Below are 17,157 nucleotides of genomic sequence, written 5' to 3' on the forward strand. Positions count from 1 at the left end.
GCTACAGGAACATTGCCTGTTGTTGTTATTAGTTGAGAAGTTGTGTCTGACCCATCGTGACCCTATGGACAATGTTCCTCCAGGCCTTCCTGTCCTCTACCATCCTCTGGAGTCCATTTAAGCTCATGTCTACTGCTTTAATGACTCCATCCAGCCACCTCACTGTCTGTCGTCCCCTTCTTCTTTTGCCCTCAATCTTTCCCAGCATTAGGCTCTTCTCCAGTGAATCCTTCCTTCTCATTAAGTGGCCAAAGTCTTTGAGTTTCCTCTTCAGGATCTGGCCTTCTAAAGAGCAGTCGGGGTTGATCTCCTCTAGGATTGACCGGTTTGATGGCCTTGCAGTCCAAGGGACTCGCAGGAGTCTTCCACAGGACCAGAGTTCAAAGGCCTCCATTCTTTGGCACTCAGCCTTCCTTATGGTCCAACTTTCACAGCCATCCATTGCAACTGGGAAAACCATAGCCTTGACTATACACACTTTTGTTGGCAGGGTGACGTCTCTGCTTTTTAGTCTGCTGTCTAGTTTTGCCATCGCTTTCCTCCCCAGGAGCAAGCCTTTTTTAACTTCTTGGCTGCAGCAGTCCCCATCTGCGGTGATCTTGGAGCCCAGGAAAATAAAATCTGTCACTCCCTCCAGAACACTCCTTGGGTCACTCTTATTGCAGCTCCTGCAAGATACGGCTGGGGGTTTTGCTAACTGACCAAGAGGAAACACACATACCAACACACACACACACAAACATATATCCTGGTTCTTGTTGTTGTTGCTTCCTTGATCTCTGGGCCGGCGGCCAAATATTTTGTGGGAATTAAGATCCTGAGCTGCCTCCCCTCGCGCACCCTTTTTCACGATGTGTTGTTTTGAACTGGCACACTCAGAATGGAAAGTTACGCTTGCGCCGCAGCTGTTTCGCCGTTTCCACAAACTTGGATAGCGAAGGCCCGCGTTTCCACGCTTAGCTCTCTTGCGCTTTCCACTTCAAATGCATACAAACGCACACACAGTTGCGCCGGAGTGGATGAAGCGGCTGCCGGTAACTCACATCCCATAATGAGCACACGCTGCCAAAACAAGCAGGATATCGGGATTGATGAGGATCAAGACAAGACCCAGGTACATGAACTAGCTAGCACAATTCTTTCACTTCAAGCCAACTTGCTCCGGGCTGTTTGTCGATACTGGCCAGGGAACAAAACGAAAAGTTTGAATATCGGTTATTCTCCTGATGTAATCTGCAGGCTGCAGCTTTGGGCCCCAAACGCTTGAAATTAAATCTTGTCTATCCTACAGAAATAAATCCTCACTTTATAACCATTTGTTTAGTGTCTGAAGTTACAACAGCACTGAAAAAAGTGACGCACGGCCGGTCAGAATAATAGAATTGGAAGGGACCTCAAGAGGTCTTCTAGTCCAACCCATTGCTTCAGGAAGGAAACCCTAGACCAGTAGTTCTCAACCTGTGGTCCCCAGACCCCTGAGGGGCTGTGATGTCATCACAGGGGCTCCGCGAAGGCTTGGAGAAATGTTATGGTTTAAATCTTGAGTTAAGTCTTGGTGTCGCAGAGCCACAGACGTTATTGAAAAGAGGTGGGTGGTGAAGAAGAGGTTCAGGGCCACTGCCCTACACCAATTCAGACCAATGTTCGTCCCACCTCTTCTTAAAAAATACTTGCACTTATGTTCTTTTGTTTTTTTTCTTTTGGGAGAGGGGGCGGTCTATAAGTGTGAATAAAGTAAAGTAAGTAAGTAAAGTTCACTGCATTATCCTCAGGATCACGTGATCAAAATGAGGGTCTTTGGCAGGGGTGGGTTCCTGCCAGTTCTAACTTCTTCTATAGAAGAAGGTTCCACAAATCTACAGTGCCGTTTAGAACCGGTTCCAGCTCCCTCCCCCCGCCCGTCTGCCCATCATCAAGATGAAGAGCGAGAGGAGGAATTCTGGGAGTTGAAGTCCACAAGTCTTAAAGCTGTCAAGTTTGAACACCCCTGGGGTTTTTTTTCTAAAGGGTTATGGATGCAAGGGTCTTGTAACTTGACAGCTTTAAGACTTGCGTGCTTCAAATACCAGAGTTTCTGAGCCAACATTTTGGTTGCTAAGCAAGAGCGTTGTTAAGTGAGTTTCATGCTCACCAAGTCACATGGCTGGCAAGCCACTTCCACAAAACAGGCCACACCAGACCCCATTTGCAACCTTCTCAACTGGCTTCTGATAAGCCAATAAAGGAAATCAGATTTGCTTGATTCACTGAACAACTGGCCAAAAAAAAAATGGAAAATGAGGCCTGACTCACTTAACAACTGCCTCGCTTAGGGTTGAAAATTCTGACCGCCCCAACCTTTGTCGTAAGCTGAGAACTGCCTGTTGTAGTAGCGGTTCTCCCTCTTATTCTTTTAAATCTTGTTCATCCTACTGTAGTCCTCGACAGTTTCTTTAGTGACTGTTCAAAGTTACAACAGCCCTGAAAAAAAATGTGACATGACAATTTTTCACATTTTGAAGCATTCCCAGATCGTGGGATCACAATTCAGATGCTTGGGGCCACCGGTTCATACTTATGACAGTGGCTGTGTCCCAAGGTCACGTGATCCCCTTTTGCGACCTTCTGGCAAGCACACTCAATGGGGAAGCCAGATTCACTTAACAACCAGGTTACTAACTGATCAACTGCAACGATTCACTTAACCAGGAAGCAAGAAAGGTCATAAAACGGGAGCAAAACTCACTTGACAGATGTCTCACTTAACAACAGAAACGTTGGACTCGATTGTGGTCGTACGTCGAGGACTGTCTGTCATTGCAGCTGCAGTAATTTTGCACTATTAAGTCTGCGACTGTTGTTATTAAGGTACAGTTTGCAAGGAAGAGAATCATGGAAAGGTCAGCATGGAAGGGGGAAAAACCCCTTGTTTTCTTTTGCTTCCTGGTCAAAAACAAAATACGCCATTGGATAAGGACAACCGGTCAGATCCCTGAAGGACGGGAATTCGTTAATAAATAAATAAACCGATCCCATGTTAGTTTTATCTCATATTTACCCAAGAGCTGTTGCCAGTTCTTACGTTTTGAGTGGGTTGCAACAACTTGAGATAACTGTGCTTAGAACCACCCTCGTCCGCTGAGTTTTGCTGGGAATTACTCAATGAGTTGTAGTTTTCTCCAATTCCTGTTTTTGACCCTCCTCGCAAAGATAAAATGCAGATTGCAACAGACTTCAAGACTGAGAAGGCAAACAAGAGTTCGACCCAGCACTGAACTTGAACTGCAGAAGGACTCTCGGCCCCATGGTGCACACCTAAAGGCCACCTTGTCTTCAACTTCTGCAAGTAGACCTTGACATCTGGAGATTTAGGGGCCCATTCCTGAGAGTCCGGTTGGCGTAGTGGTTAAGATATTGGACTAAGGACCAGGAGACCCTTGGTTCTAATCCTGCCTTAGACAAGAAGCCAGCTGGGTGACCTTGGGCCAGTCATTCCTTCTCCGCCCTAGGAAGGAAGCAATGGCAAATCCCTACTGAGCTGCGGTGGCGAAGTAGCTAGAGTGCAGTACTGCAGGCTACTTCTGCTGACTGCCAGCTGGCTGCAATTTGGCAGTTCAAATCTCACCAGGCTCAAGGTTGACTCAACTTTCCATCCTTCTGAGGTGGATAAAGTGAGGAGCCAGAGTGTTGGGGGCAATGTGCTGACTCTGTATACCGCTTAGAGAGAGCTGTAAGGCACTGTAAAGTGGTCTATAAGTCTAAATTCTATCGCTATTCTACTGAAATCTTACCAAGAAAAAAACTGCAGGGACTTGTCTAGGCAGTAGCTAGAAGTCAACATGACTTGATGGCAACAAACAAACAAACGAAAGGATATGTCCACCCAACGGTGTCCACAGGCATGGTATTAAAAGTCAGGATGATGGCTACAACAGTACAAATCAAGCCCTGTCTGATTTTTTGGGGTGTGTGGGGGAAGCCTCTCTATTTTGAGAAGAAGATAGATCCAGCATGTTCTCCTTTCAACTGCCAATCTAACAGAGAAGAGCCACCAAGATGATCAGGGAGCTGGAGATTAAAACATATGAAGAATAGTTGCAGGAACTGGGCATGGCTCATCTAGTGAAGAGAAGGACAAGGAGATATCAGTGTTTCAATATTTGAGGGGCTGCCACAGAGAGGAGTGGGGGTCAAGCTATTTTCCAAAGCACCTGAAGGCCAGACAAGGAATAATGGATGGAAACTGAACAAGGAGAGATTCAACCTGGAAAGAAGGAGACATTTTTTGACCGTGAGAGCAATCAATCCATGGAACCAAAATTGCCTTCGGAAGTTGTGGGAGCTTCATCACTGGAGGCTTTCAAGAAGAGATTGGACTGCCATTTGTCAGAAATGGTGTAGAGTCTCCTGCTTGGGCAGGGGGTTGGACTAGATGATCTACAAGGGCCCTTCCAACTCTGTTAATCTAATCTAATCCCTTCTTGATGTCCATCAACTTTCCAGCCCAGGCAGAAGAGAATGGGGACTGATGTATGCAAAATCCAGATGAACGTGGGCTGGAGTTGGTCCTAGTTCAGATTTAAGGGGTTCAACGGCAACCTATGTCACCGTATGTTGCATGAACCAGAATGAAGGTGCATTGTAATTGCTTTTCTGAACATCACTCCTAGGTTACATTAACCAGCTTCAGACTCTGGCATCCTATCAGAACCCAGTTAGACCATAGAACTCCAACATTGTCAAAAGCTTCTCTTAGAATTCAGGGTTCAGAGAGCGAACCACCCAATGTGAGTTTCTAAATGCTGCTGAACTACAATACAATACAATAGTAGAGTTGGAAGGGACCTTGGAGGTCTTCTAGTCCAACCCCCTGCCTAGGCAGGAAACTCTATACCGTTTCAGACAAATAGCTATCCAACATCTTCTTAAAGACTTCCAGTGTTGGGGCATTCACAACTTCAACTCCCAGAAGTCTCAACCCACCTGGCTAGCGATCTGATCCTTGCATTTCTGCAATGTCTGGAGAAGCCAGATCAAGTAAGTTCTTTGTTCTTTTTCTTAGGCCCTTCAGCGAGATCTAACTTGACATCTCAGCTGGGAAACTTGAGTTTGCCAACTCACATTTGTAAAGCCGACCGGAATTTGGGGGAAAGGACACTGACACCCCCACCCTTCCCCCAGTTTGAAGAACAAGGCTAAAACCACCTTAAAATCAGCAGCACTTCCCCTGCTGTATTTATTTTTATGAAATAGTCATAATTTCAGGCTTTCCTTGTTAGGTGCAAGGTTAGGCTATGAAGCGATCAATCAATCAATCCCTGATACAACAATGCACACACAGCCAGCACCAATCAGCACCAACCTACCAATCATGATACAACCACACAACCAATCATTCCACTTACTGAAACAAAGCCAGCACCCCATCCCCTCCCACCAAGATTTACAGAAAGACGGCAGCTCCGTTCGCACTTTAAGCCAAAAACAACAGCCTGAAGATGGCAAGTGAGACCTCGCTGAAACGTTGCCAAGACAATCAACTCCCAGAGTTCCTCAACCAGCAAAGAAGGAGCAAAGCTAGCTGAGGAACTCTGGGAGTTGAAGTCCACAAGTCTGAAAGTTGCCAAGGTTGGAGACCCCTGCATGCACGCACGCACACGCACACATCCTATTCACACCAAAGAACAATTTGAGAGAAAGAAAAAGATCGGGGGGAAAGAGATTCCCACTGATTCTTTCTCCCCGTTGCCTCTTTTTCCATTTCTCAGGACGATGCTGCCTTTGAGACACGATCAATGTTTTAGCAGGAAATTCTAGGCAGGATGGATATTGAGTTCTTAAATTGGAAGTGGGGGAAACAATTGTATGTTTCATGCAGATGATACAAAAGGAAGGTTCAATACTCAATTTCCCGTCTGGTCCAAATCCAGATTCAGATTTAAGAAACCCAGATCCAGGGGGAGTCGGGGAATACCTACAGTCTTGGAAGATTCATCTGGCACCTAGGTTCTTTTCCATACTGTACTTAGTCTAGTTAATTGATCATTTAAACAGAATAAGAGGCAATGGACCTTGGAGGTTTTCTAATTCGACCCCCTGCTCAGGCAGAAAACCTTATACTATTTCAGGAAATCCCATATACTGTTTCATTTTCTACATCCCTATAACCATAAACCATAAACTTAAATTCATGCATAACAAGGTAAAGGTTTCCTCACACATATGTGCTAGTTACTATGTCCCAACTCTAGGGGGCAGTGCTCATCTCCATTTCAAAGCCAAAGAGCCAGCGCTGTCCGAAGACGTCTCTGTGGTCATGTAGCCGGCATGACTAAACGGCGAAGGCGCACGGAAGGCTGTTACCTTCCCACCAAAGTGGTTCCTAGTTTTCTACTTGCATTTTTACATGCTTTCAAACTGCTAGGTTGGCAGAAGCTGGGACAAGTAACTGGAGGTCACTCCGTTATGCAGGGATTCGAACTGCCAAACTGCCAACCTTTCTCATCGACAAGCTCAGCGTCTTAGCCACTGAGCCACCGCGTACCCAGTACAATACTGTACTTAAGTCTAGTTAATTGATCATTTAAACAGAATGACTGGATTGGAAGGGGCCTTGGAGGTCTTCTAGTCCAACCCCCTGCTCGGGCAGGAAACTTTATACCATTTCTGGTTCTATCCTGTTTCATTTTCTACATCCCTATAACTGTAAACCGTAAAATTAAATGCATGCATAACGCCACTAGGCTAAAAAAAAAGCACGTTAAGCAAGTTTCAAAACTAATCCATCTTAATGCATTGTGTGAGTGTAGCAACTGAGAAGGATTTTTACCCAAGTGCTGTTTTCGGAATACTTTTTTTAATAAGTCCATCAACCAGGATTTTGGTCCTGGTTGAGCAAGGTGGCGTTATGGAATGTTCATCCACATTCCAACTTCTGAGAGAAGGAAGGTCATTTATGGGGTGCTCAAACCAACGGCGTTCCCCCCATCCACCCACCCATTAACAGAATCCCTAAGCTGGCTCCTCTACCCTTCCCACACGCAACAGCAAAGAAACAAATGTGACAGCACCTTTTCTTGGAGGCAAGGCAAAAAGAATCACCTTTTACGCAAACGCAGGTCATTTGCAAATGTCAACCTGTGATGAACTAAGAAGCTGTTTGGGAGGAGACGTGAAACTTAAGTCCAGTTGCCTTTTGAAAAAGTACCTTTCATCCACTGAGCCTTGCAAAAAAAAACCTCCCATCCCATATATCAGGGATCTCCAACCTAGGCAACTTTTAAGACACGTGGACTCCAACTTCCTGGCTGAGGAACTCTGGGAGTTGAAGTCCACGAGTCTTAAAGTCGCCAAGGTTGGAGGTCCCTGCCATATATAACACCAGGAACCCATTGGAGGAGCTTTTGCCACTTTGGCTAAGCGGAGACTCCATAGTCTAAGGCAGCCTACCTGTAGATGTCAGAGGGGTGCGAGAGAGACCCCCCTACCAAGGCACAAGATATTGTAGCCCAAAATTGATGCTTTCCCTAGTAGAAATGGAAACAAACTTCTGGTCCACCTATCTGAGCACCCAAGGAGGATTATTCAGAGATCAGCAGCCTGTAGGAACCATCTGGGCCCATCTGGTTGCTGGGCTCTGGTCTCCCATGGTAATTTATGGATTGAGAAGAGTAAACCTACACCCAACAGTCCTTTTTCCCCTTTCTTTACAGATAGAACTGTCTCTCTATAGAAGACCAAACAAAGATCTTCCTTAAGGTATATTATTCCTTGTAGTAACATGTTCTGGAGAATGCTTTTTTGTTTTGTTTTTTTCAATAAAATCCATAACTCTGTAGACCCCAAACCAACTATCTGCCCATTGCCTTGTTCAGTAAATGTTCTATGCTGTGCAAATTAATCCAAGAAATTAACATAGCTCTATACTTTGGATGCATGTTTTTCAATCATGGCCACCTACAGACTTCAACTCCCGGAATTTCCCAGCTAGCACGAATCTCCCTTCAATTTCTCGTCCTTGATCCAAGCCCTCTTGTGATTCTCCTTGTTGTTAAGATTACACCCTATAAATATAAATTGCCCTGTAATCCTTTGAAGAACTATAGGTGAACTTCACAGTTCTTTAAGCCATGGACTTAGTAGATGCACCTATTATGGTAAAACACCTTTGGATTAAATATGATCCTGGGCATAACCTCCAACTGGCAGGATGGTTAAGATGGGTTCGTGCATTAGGCTAATCCAGAGGCAACCTTTCCTCCCTCTGCTGCGGCTTCCTCTCACCGGTCAGCACCACAATTGATAGGGCTTTCAGTTAGGACAGGACAGCCACGCTAGGAGGAGACTCTATGGTGGGGGAACTGGACTTCTGGTCGGCTCCAGAATTGAATGGGGAGCTTCTGGTTAGGACCTTTGTGGCTCTTTGAGTGTTTAAGGTTGCCGATCCCTGGGCTAAGCCAAGTTTCTTCTCTGGATTTGAGAAGACATTCTAATCGGTGCAAATACCAGGCTGGAAAATACAAAGATTGTAGAAAGCCTTAAGTGTGGAAGAAGTTCTTTACTTACAAGATGAAAAAATATGAAAGCTCAAGATACGGCCGGAAAAGAGAAATAAAAGAGAAGGTGACTCATATGGGTGGGGTTGGGCAATTTAAGAATCCCACATTTTTATGGCTAATCCACAAGTGGGCTTGAAGGAAGATAATGCTTCTTTTATGAGGTGAGATTAACTGATATGCATGCCCAGGTAATGCACCCTGGCTAATTCCACATTCCCTTTTCCTGTTTCTAATTTTTCCTGGATGCAAAAGAGGCAACATTTGAAGCCCCCGCCCTGAGAGTCACACCCACATCATCCCCAACTTGATATTCAGTGGTGGGATTCAAAAAAATTACTACCAGTTCTGTGGGTACTGCTTGGTGGGCATGGCATTGCTTGGTGGGCATGGCTTGGTGGGCATGGCATTGCTTGGTGGGTGCTGCTTCGTGGGCATGGCAAAGGGAAGGATACTGTAAAATCTCCATTTCCTCCCGATCAGCTGGGACCTGGGAGACAGAGAAGATATGGGGGCAGGGGCAGTCAGTGGTATTTACCAGTTCTCCGAACTACTCAAAATTTCCACTACCGGTTCTCCAGAGCTGGTCAGAACCTGCTGAATACCCTGTTTCCCCAAAAATAAGCCCTCCCCTGAAAATAAGCCCTCCCAAAAACATTGCAATACAGCAGCAGTCATGAGGTGACCATGCTCGCCGCCTCCTACACCTCAAAAATAATAAGACCTCCCCGAAAATAAGGCCAAGAGCTTATTTGGGGGGTCAAAAGAAAATACGACCCTGCCTTATTTTCAGGGAAACACGGTGCCACTTCTGCTGATATTTTTAATGCAATCGAAGGGGGAGATGATGGAATAAATATCCCAAGAAAAAACAGACCTGTGCTATCAAATTCCTGGAGTTGATACAGGTAGCCCTCAATTTACCCCCATTCGTTTCGTGATTGTTTGAAGTTACGACAACCCTGAAAAAAAATGACTTACGGCCGTTTTTCACTCCTGGGGACCGTTGCAACATCCCCGTGTTCACATGATCAAAATTTGGACACTTGGTATCCTAGAGTCATGTGATTTCCCCTTTCATGATCTTCTGGCATGCAAAATCAATGGGGAAGCCAGATTCATGTTCAATGAAAAGAAGGACTAGGGGAGACATGATAGCAGTGTTCCAATATCTCAGGGGTTTCCCCAAAGAAGAGGGAGTCAAGCTATTCTCCAAAGCACCTGAGGGCAGGACAAGAAGCAATGGGTGGAAACTAATCAAGGAGAGAAGCAACCTGGAATTAAGGAGAAATTTCCTGACGGGGAGAACAATTAATCAGTGGAACAGCTTGCCTCCAGAAGTTGTGAATGCTCCAACACTGGAATTTTTTAAGAAGATGTTGGATAGGAATTTGTCTAAAATAGAATAGGGTTTCCTGCCTAGGCAGGGGGTTGGACTAGAAGACCTCGTAGGCCCCTTCCAACTCTGTTATTCTATTCTATTCACTTAACAACTGGGTTACTAACTTAACAACTGCAGTGATTCCTTAACTACTGTGGCAAGAAACATTGTAAAATGGGCAAAACTCACTTAACAACTGCCTTGTTTAGCAATGAAATTTGGGGCCCCATTTGGTCATAAGTCAAGGACTACCTGTATACAAATGAAAAGGGTTTTCATCTTTTGTTTTTCTCCCTGACATATCAGTCCGGTGTCTGCTGTAACTCTTGGCTCAAAAACATCATCCACTTTTTATCACGCGAGACACCAATCTGATTCATCTTTCAGAGGAAAAGGAGATTAAGGAGTTTCTCGGGATTGCCATGCATGCGGAAGAAAACGGACATACCAAAGTGAAGGAAACTAATTCTCTTTCCGTCTTTTTTCATTTTCCGATGGACAAATGTTTATTTGTTCTTTCGTTTGTTGGATGAAACAAATGCAAAGCAACATATGTTGCACTCTCCACTCTTTCTTCACAACAACCCTGTAGGGCAGGGGTAGGGTTTTTATTTATTGCTTATTTGCGTCAGAAGCATCATGCTTAAAATAAGGCATACTAGGATGTCAAATATAAGATTGTACACATGTACAAACGAAACAGATCTTGCCCTGAAATTAGCAACATTGTGTTCTGTCACACAGCCATCAAGTGCTCAAGCATACACTGATCGGGACACAAAGGGCAGGTATACACCTGTGGCATTGCCCACATGTCACCACAATCGCATAGCCACAGATAGCCACATTTGTTCAGCGCGTCTCTGGATCTTGTACTTGAGCATTAGGGTTAAGGAAAGAGAACAGCCCCCCAAAAAATTACTTACATTTTCTCACGGCTGAGGGTAGTTTTAAGCCTAGATCTCCCCATTCCTAATTAACCTTAACTATTCACATCTTGCAATCGTTAAGCCAGGATCCATCCGATTTCATCATAACAGATAAATCTTTCAAAAGAAGGGATGTTTTCGATCCATGCAATCAGAAATCCTGAAATACTTTAATTCTGCCAAAACTTCAGGCAGAAAGTTTACAAAAAGTTTATAAAACAGCTGCACGCTTCGCGTTTTTTAAAAGAAGTTGCTGTTGGCCAGAATGATCACAAAGCCAGAAGCGTTGAAGGGGGGGGGGGAGAAAAAAATGGGATTGATTTTTTTTCATACTGGGTCTACACCAGTTTGAGGGGGACAATCTGCAAATAATGCAAACTGAACCCACTCAGATAAACGTTTGAAATAACGCCACCATCAAGGACAAGTTTGGGAGGATAAAATAAGTAAATAAATCAGGAGATTTGGTGGAAGAATGTGTTATTTCAACAAGGCAGAAATATTGGAGGGTAAACTAACCATGCACTCAGACAGTGGAGGTGTGAAAATCCAAGTGTGCAAACCTGTTTTGAAGACAGGGTGTCATACTATTGACTGATGTATAATGTGCTGAGGGTGCAAATAGCTGTCCTGTTATATCCGAGTCGGATGCAGATAATCGAAACACGCTTTTTTGACGTGAAAGGTGGAAACGTGTCCTTTGCATGTTTTCTTGCACAACCGTACCCGGCTACACCATAAGCATTCTGTACAAGTTTCTGGAGAGGCCCAAAATTCACTCTCACCTGGTCTTGCAGCTGATTAGAAACTCGGCTTGGAGCAGTAGCCACCTACAAAGCCTCTTCAGAAAAACTGCACCAGGTCAGATCATCAAATCCTATTTCAGCCTTCGTGCCATTTTGCAGCACAGATGTGCCCCAGCGGTTCTAACTGCCCCTTTGTATACAGGTAGTCCTTGACTTACAACAGTTCATTTAGTGGCCGCTCAGACTTATAACGGCACTGAAAAATGTGGCAATCAACCAGAGGAACGGAAGTTGCCTTCAGAAGTTGTGGGTGCTTCATCCCGGGAGGTTTTTAAGAGGAAACTGGACAGTCGCTTGTCTGAAATGGTACAGGGTCTCCTGCTTGAGCAGGGGGCTGGTCTAGAAGACCTCCAAGGTCCCTTCCGGCTCTATTCCGATTGATTGACTTACAACCATTTTTAGCAGTTACCAACTTCGCAGCCTCCCCCTGGTCATGTGATCAAAATTCAGACACTTGCCAACAGATTCATATTTATGACGGTTGCAGCCTCAGCTGGGGTTATATGATCCCCTTTTGCGACCTTCTGACAAGCAAAGTCATTGGGGAAGCCAGATTCCCTTAACAACCATGTCACTAACTAAACAACTGCAATGATTCACTTAACAACGGTGACAAGAAAAATGGTAAAACTTGCTTCACAAACGTTTCACTTAGCAACATACATTTTGGGCTCCATTGTGGCCATCACTCGAGGACTATCATTCCCCCGGCTTTCTCTGAAAGAAGCAAACCAGCTTTTGTGTCTCTCGAACAGTAATCTACCTACAATCGTGTCTACCTTTTGCAGCTACAGGTACCATAGTCCTCGAATTGCTACCACAATTGGCACCAGAATTTCCACGGCTAAGCAAAGGAGTGGTTCAGTGAGTTACGTCTGATTTTACAACCTTTTCTGCCGCCGTTGTTTTAGCGCATCGCTGCCATTGTTAAGTGGATCACACAGTGGTTTAAGAAATCTGGCTTCCTCCGCTGAATTTGATTGTCGGAAGTGGGCTGGGAAAATTGCAATCCGGTTGATCACGTGACCTCAGGAAGGCTGCGATAGTTGTAAGGGCGAGGATGGGTTATAAATCCAATTTTTCAGGGCTATTGTAACTTTGGCCACTAAACGAACGGTTGTTAGTGGAGAACATCCTCTCCCTCTCTTTTTTTTTAAGCCACGTGAAAACTTGTGGCCATTAAATTTGGAGACAGGTGTTACACGGCTGGCTGGGCTGGTTACATAGCACGTTGGTCAAAAATTTGTTTTAAGCACACAGAGAGGGGAGGACATTGGTTGATTGTTCGAAAGCTGTCATTTTATTACAACGTTCTCGTACGGGAAAGAAAATACCCAACGCAGCCTTTCCCTTCTCACCATGCGCTGCAATCAAGTTGATTTAGGAAACCATAAATGGTTTTCACGTTTCCTTCCACTTTTGGGGCCATAAAAATGTGTTCGGAAGGCTGGGTGCAAATAGAAAGAGGGCACGTGCAAGAGAAATGTTGTATTTTTATTTTTATTCTGCCCTGGTCCTTTTGGTGGAGGCCAGATCACTTCTTCTCTTCCTTCCTTCCTTCCTTCCTTCCTTCCTTCCTTCCTTCCTTCCTTCCTTCCTTCCTTCCTTTCTTTCTTTCTTTCTTTCTTTCTTTCTTTCTTTCTTTCTTTCTTTCTTTCTTTCTGGCTAACTTATTCTCAGCCCTCCTGTGAGATCAACTGAGTTAAGATCCCCGCACAAACTTGTTGTAAAGGACTAAAAAAATCTACCATTCCGCGTGTCCAGTTCCAGCCCAGTAATCACAACATTGCAGGGACTTTCTGGCAGATCTTGACAGATTCTGCTTAAAATAAGGAGCTATCTTGAGTAGAGACAGATGACACTCTGGCTAATAAAAATGCCGGAGGACAGTTTTAGGACTCCACGGAACTTGTGGGCAGAACATCCTTAAAATTATTGAGTAATTCGGCTAGTATTTCTTAACCTCAGCAATTTTAAGCTGGGTGGACTTCCACTCGGGGAATTCTGGGAGTTGAAGTCCACCCAGCTTAAAATTGCTGAGGTTGAGAATCCTAAGGCTGCTTTTCCAAAAGACAGCTGGACTTTGTTTTTTCCTTGAAGATATTTTGCTTCTCATCCAAGAAGCTTCTTCAGTTCTTCAAGCAAAAACAAAAGCCCAGTTGCCATTCGTTAAAGCCCCTTTGGAACCACTATAATTGTTCACTACAATTGTGAAACACTGTGAAACACTGAAATTAGCCTTTCAGTGACACAGGACCCTCTTCTGCTATTTTACGCCCCACAACAACCTTGCGAGGGAGTTTTGGACTGAGAGTTTAATGGGCTCAAGGAAGTTTCCAAAACTGAGCAAGGACTAAAATCTGGAGATTCCCAGATCCTAACCTAACCCTTTCCCCATTTCCCCACCCCGGATGATCCCAAGGTTCGGAGAAGTCTATTGGAAAAGCATTCATCGGTCAACATCTGTCTGCCTCTTTCATGCAAACAGCATCCACAACTTAATCTGCTGTTACTATTTTACGGTATTTTATTGCTATTTTATTATATGATATATACTTGAAACTCAGCCAACTGAACATTCAAAAATGCATCACAAACACCATTCACTGGTGCTAATGGTTGATAGGGGTTGCTGCCAGCGTCCTAGATATTAACCAAGTACCCTCTTAAAAATATACAACGTTCCGAGCAGCGGAGGTTTTTTGCAGCTCTGCTGGTGTTATTGCAGGAAGCTGCCATATTATTATTATTATTATTATTATTATTATTATTATTATTATTATTATTATTATTATTATTATTGCATCAACAGAATTGTATCACAGCAGCCAGTTGATTCGCCGGATTTGGCATTGATTACTAGTCGGGCCCCACCCAGGGGCCTAGGACGTCGTAAAATATTTTCGTAATATACGTGCAGATCCAAGCAGTGCAGCTTTTTGCATTTGACTGATGGTGATTTTGTCAAGTTTTAACTGTTTTAAATGTAATTCCAGTGCTTTTGGAATAGCACCCAGTGTGCCGATTACCACTGGAATTACCACTGCTGGTTTGTGCCATAATCGTTGAATTTCAATTTTTAAGTCCTGGTATTTCGCGATTTTTTCATGTTCCTTCTCGGCGACCCTGCTATCACCTGGTATTGCGATGTCTATGATTGTAACCTTATTTTTCTCAACCAGTGTGATGTCTGGTGTGTTATGCGCCAGTATTTTGTCCGTTTGTATACGAAAATCCCATAGGATCTTGACCATCTGATTTTCGGTGACTTTTTCAGGCTTATGTTCCCACCAGTTTGTTGCTGTTTTAATATTATAATTTTTGCACAAATTCCAGTGGATCATTTGCGCTACTGAATTGTGCCACAATTTATAATCAGTCTGCATTATTTTTTTTACAGCAGCTGAGTATGATTATTATTATATTTTTCTTCTCATCCTTCCTATTACCTATCTCCTCCCACTTATGACTATAACCACATTGCTTGTATTTTTACAATTTATAATGTTCTGTTCGTTTCTTATGATTTGATTGCTTATTTAGTAACCTGTGACCATCGCTAAGGGTGGTATGATTCTTGATGAAGGTATTCTATTTTTTTCCCCTTTTATCTACACTGAGAGCCTATGCACCAAAGACAAATTCCTTGTGTGTCCAATCACCCTTGGCCAATAAAGAATTCTATTCTATTAGAGAAAGTTCCTTGCTAATTTGCCCAAATCTGGCAGGATCAACTTTCCAGAAAGCCAAACTTTTTTTTTTTAAAAAAAACATATTCTATGCAAGGTGATTTGGAATGAAAGGAGGAACAAGAATAAACAAACCCGATTTCCAGGCTGAAGTGAGGCTTCAGAAGGAAAAGAGGGTCCCTGTGAGAAGTCAGGAACTGGCAGTCAGCGACTTACCTGGCAGTGGCCGAACCAGGCCAGTTCTGTGTGCAGCACCATCAGGAAGACGCCCAGCATGCCCATCAACAAAGACCACCCGGCCAGGCTCTTCTCTTCCCCCAGCAAGAGTTTCCGTCCGCGAAGGCGGCGCAGATTCTCGCCAGGCTCCTGGGGGATGTGAAGGGCCCTGGTCTCAGCTGGGTCCTGTTTGATCTGCATCTCCTGAGCGTTGCTGGGGGCAGAAGAGCGCTTGGCCCCCGGCGCTGGGAGGCAGGGGCTGAAGACCCCTTGGGCGGCCCCCCATCCCTGCCTCTTGAGCAACCAGCAGGCAGCCAGGACGAGGGTGGGAAGGAGAGAGAAAGGGGAGAAAAGAAAAGAAGAGAAGAGAAGAGAAGAGAAGGGGAGGGAAGGGAAGAGAAAAGAAAGAAAGAAGAAAGAAAGAAAGAAAGAAAGAAAGAAAGAAAGAAAGAAAGAAAGAAAGAAAGAAAGAAAGAAAGAAAGAAAGAAAGAAAGAAAGAAAGAAAGAAAGAAAGAAAGAAAGAAAGAAAGAAAGAAAGAAAGAAAGAAAGAAAGAAAGAAAGAAAGAAAGAAAGAAATGAAAGTGATAAGAAAGAAAAAGTGGGAAGCAACGGGACCAAACGGGACAGCAGCCCAAAGAGAATCCGCGTCCCGGGAAAGTGCTGAAGTCGAGGCGCTCGCGGAATCCCGGACCCAACTGCTTGCCCAACCAGCCCCGCAGAGCGCCGGAGGAACTTGCTGGTGCTTCGGGGCTGGGGCGCTTCGTCAGCGGGCGGGGCGAGGCGAGGCGGGGGCTGCCCCAGGAGGGCCGGCCGAAGTGTGAAAAGGCGAGAGGGGACGGAGCGGAGAGCCTGGCGGCGCCTCAAGGTACTTGGCCTTTATAGGGGCAGGAAGGCGGGGGAGCCTGGGAATAAGAGGGGCAGAGGATCTCTTTTCCCCTCCCCATCTCTTTCTCTCCCCCCTCCCTCTTCCCTCCAACACGCCCGGGATCCAGATCCGGCTACGAAACTGACCTCGAAACACGCCCAATGCCGAGCCGAAGAACGGGCTGGAAACTGAACCGGAGATCCGTGATTGTGCGTCCCCACAACGCGCTTAAACCGTGTGGTCTATGGAGAGTCTCAGTCATCCCAGGTCATGGTTGTCCCAAAGGCGCTTTCCCGCCCCCGCCCCCCGCCCCCCGCCCCCCGCCCCAAAAAAAGACAACTGGACTTTCTCGGGTTTTTTTTCTTTTGAAGACGTTTCGCTTCTCCTCCCAGAAGCTTCTTCAGCTCTGACGGAATGGTGGGGATCAAGGAGTTATAAATCCTTCCATTCCTCACTACCATCCGAATCCGAGCCGAAGAAGCTTCTTGGAGGAGAAGCGAAACGTCTTCGAAGAAAAAACAAAAAAGCCCCACCTTTGGAACCTCAAGGGTGTTATAAACCTTCCAGCTGCCAGCATGGAACAGGTGAAGATGTTGAGTTTTGGGGGGCTTCAGGTGTCGTACAGCTGGGTGAATTAAGTACATTGTCACCTCTGAAGGCAATCTAGTGGGATCTTCAAGGACGGTGAACTTCAATCCTACAAGCCAGCGGTCTTTTCATGACTCTACGGAGCCT

The 17,157-nt window shown here is 45.0% G+C and overlaps 1 protein-coding gene across 3 annotated transcripts in view; it reads right to left on the minus strand.

The window, feature by feature from the left end:
• KCNN4 (potassium calcium-activated channel subfamily N member 4) overlaps positions 1-16,289 on the minus strand; it is a 53,674-nt gene extending 37,385 nt beyond the window's left edge. The window contains exon 1 of one of the 3 annotated variants that reach the window (XM_081962256.1): positions 15,556-16,289. In XM_081962256.1, the coding sequence (XP_081818382.1) occupies positions 15,556-15,756 (201 nt within the window). In that variant the 5' untranslated portion in view covers positions 15,757-16,289. Of the gene's footprint in view, positions 1-2,725; positions 2,828-7,080; positions 7,158-15,555 lie in introns of those variants that run through there. The other 2 variants (XM_081962257.1, XM_081962258.1) reach the window with 2 other exon arrangements.
• Positions 16,290-17,157: the final 868 nt, after the last annotated feature.

The sequence above is a fragment of the Natrix helvetica genome (genome assembly GCF_964273705.1).
Source record: "Natrix helvetica genome assembly, chromosome: 9".
NCBI lineage: Eukaryota > Metazoa > Chordata > Lepidosauria > Squamata > Natricidae > Natrix > Natrix helvetica.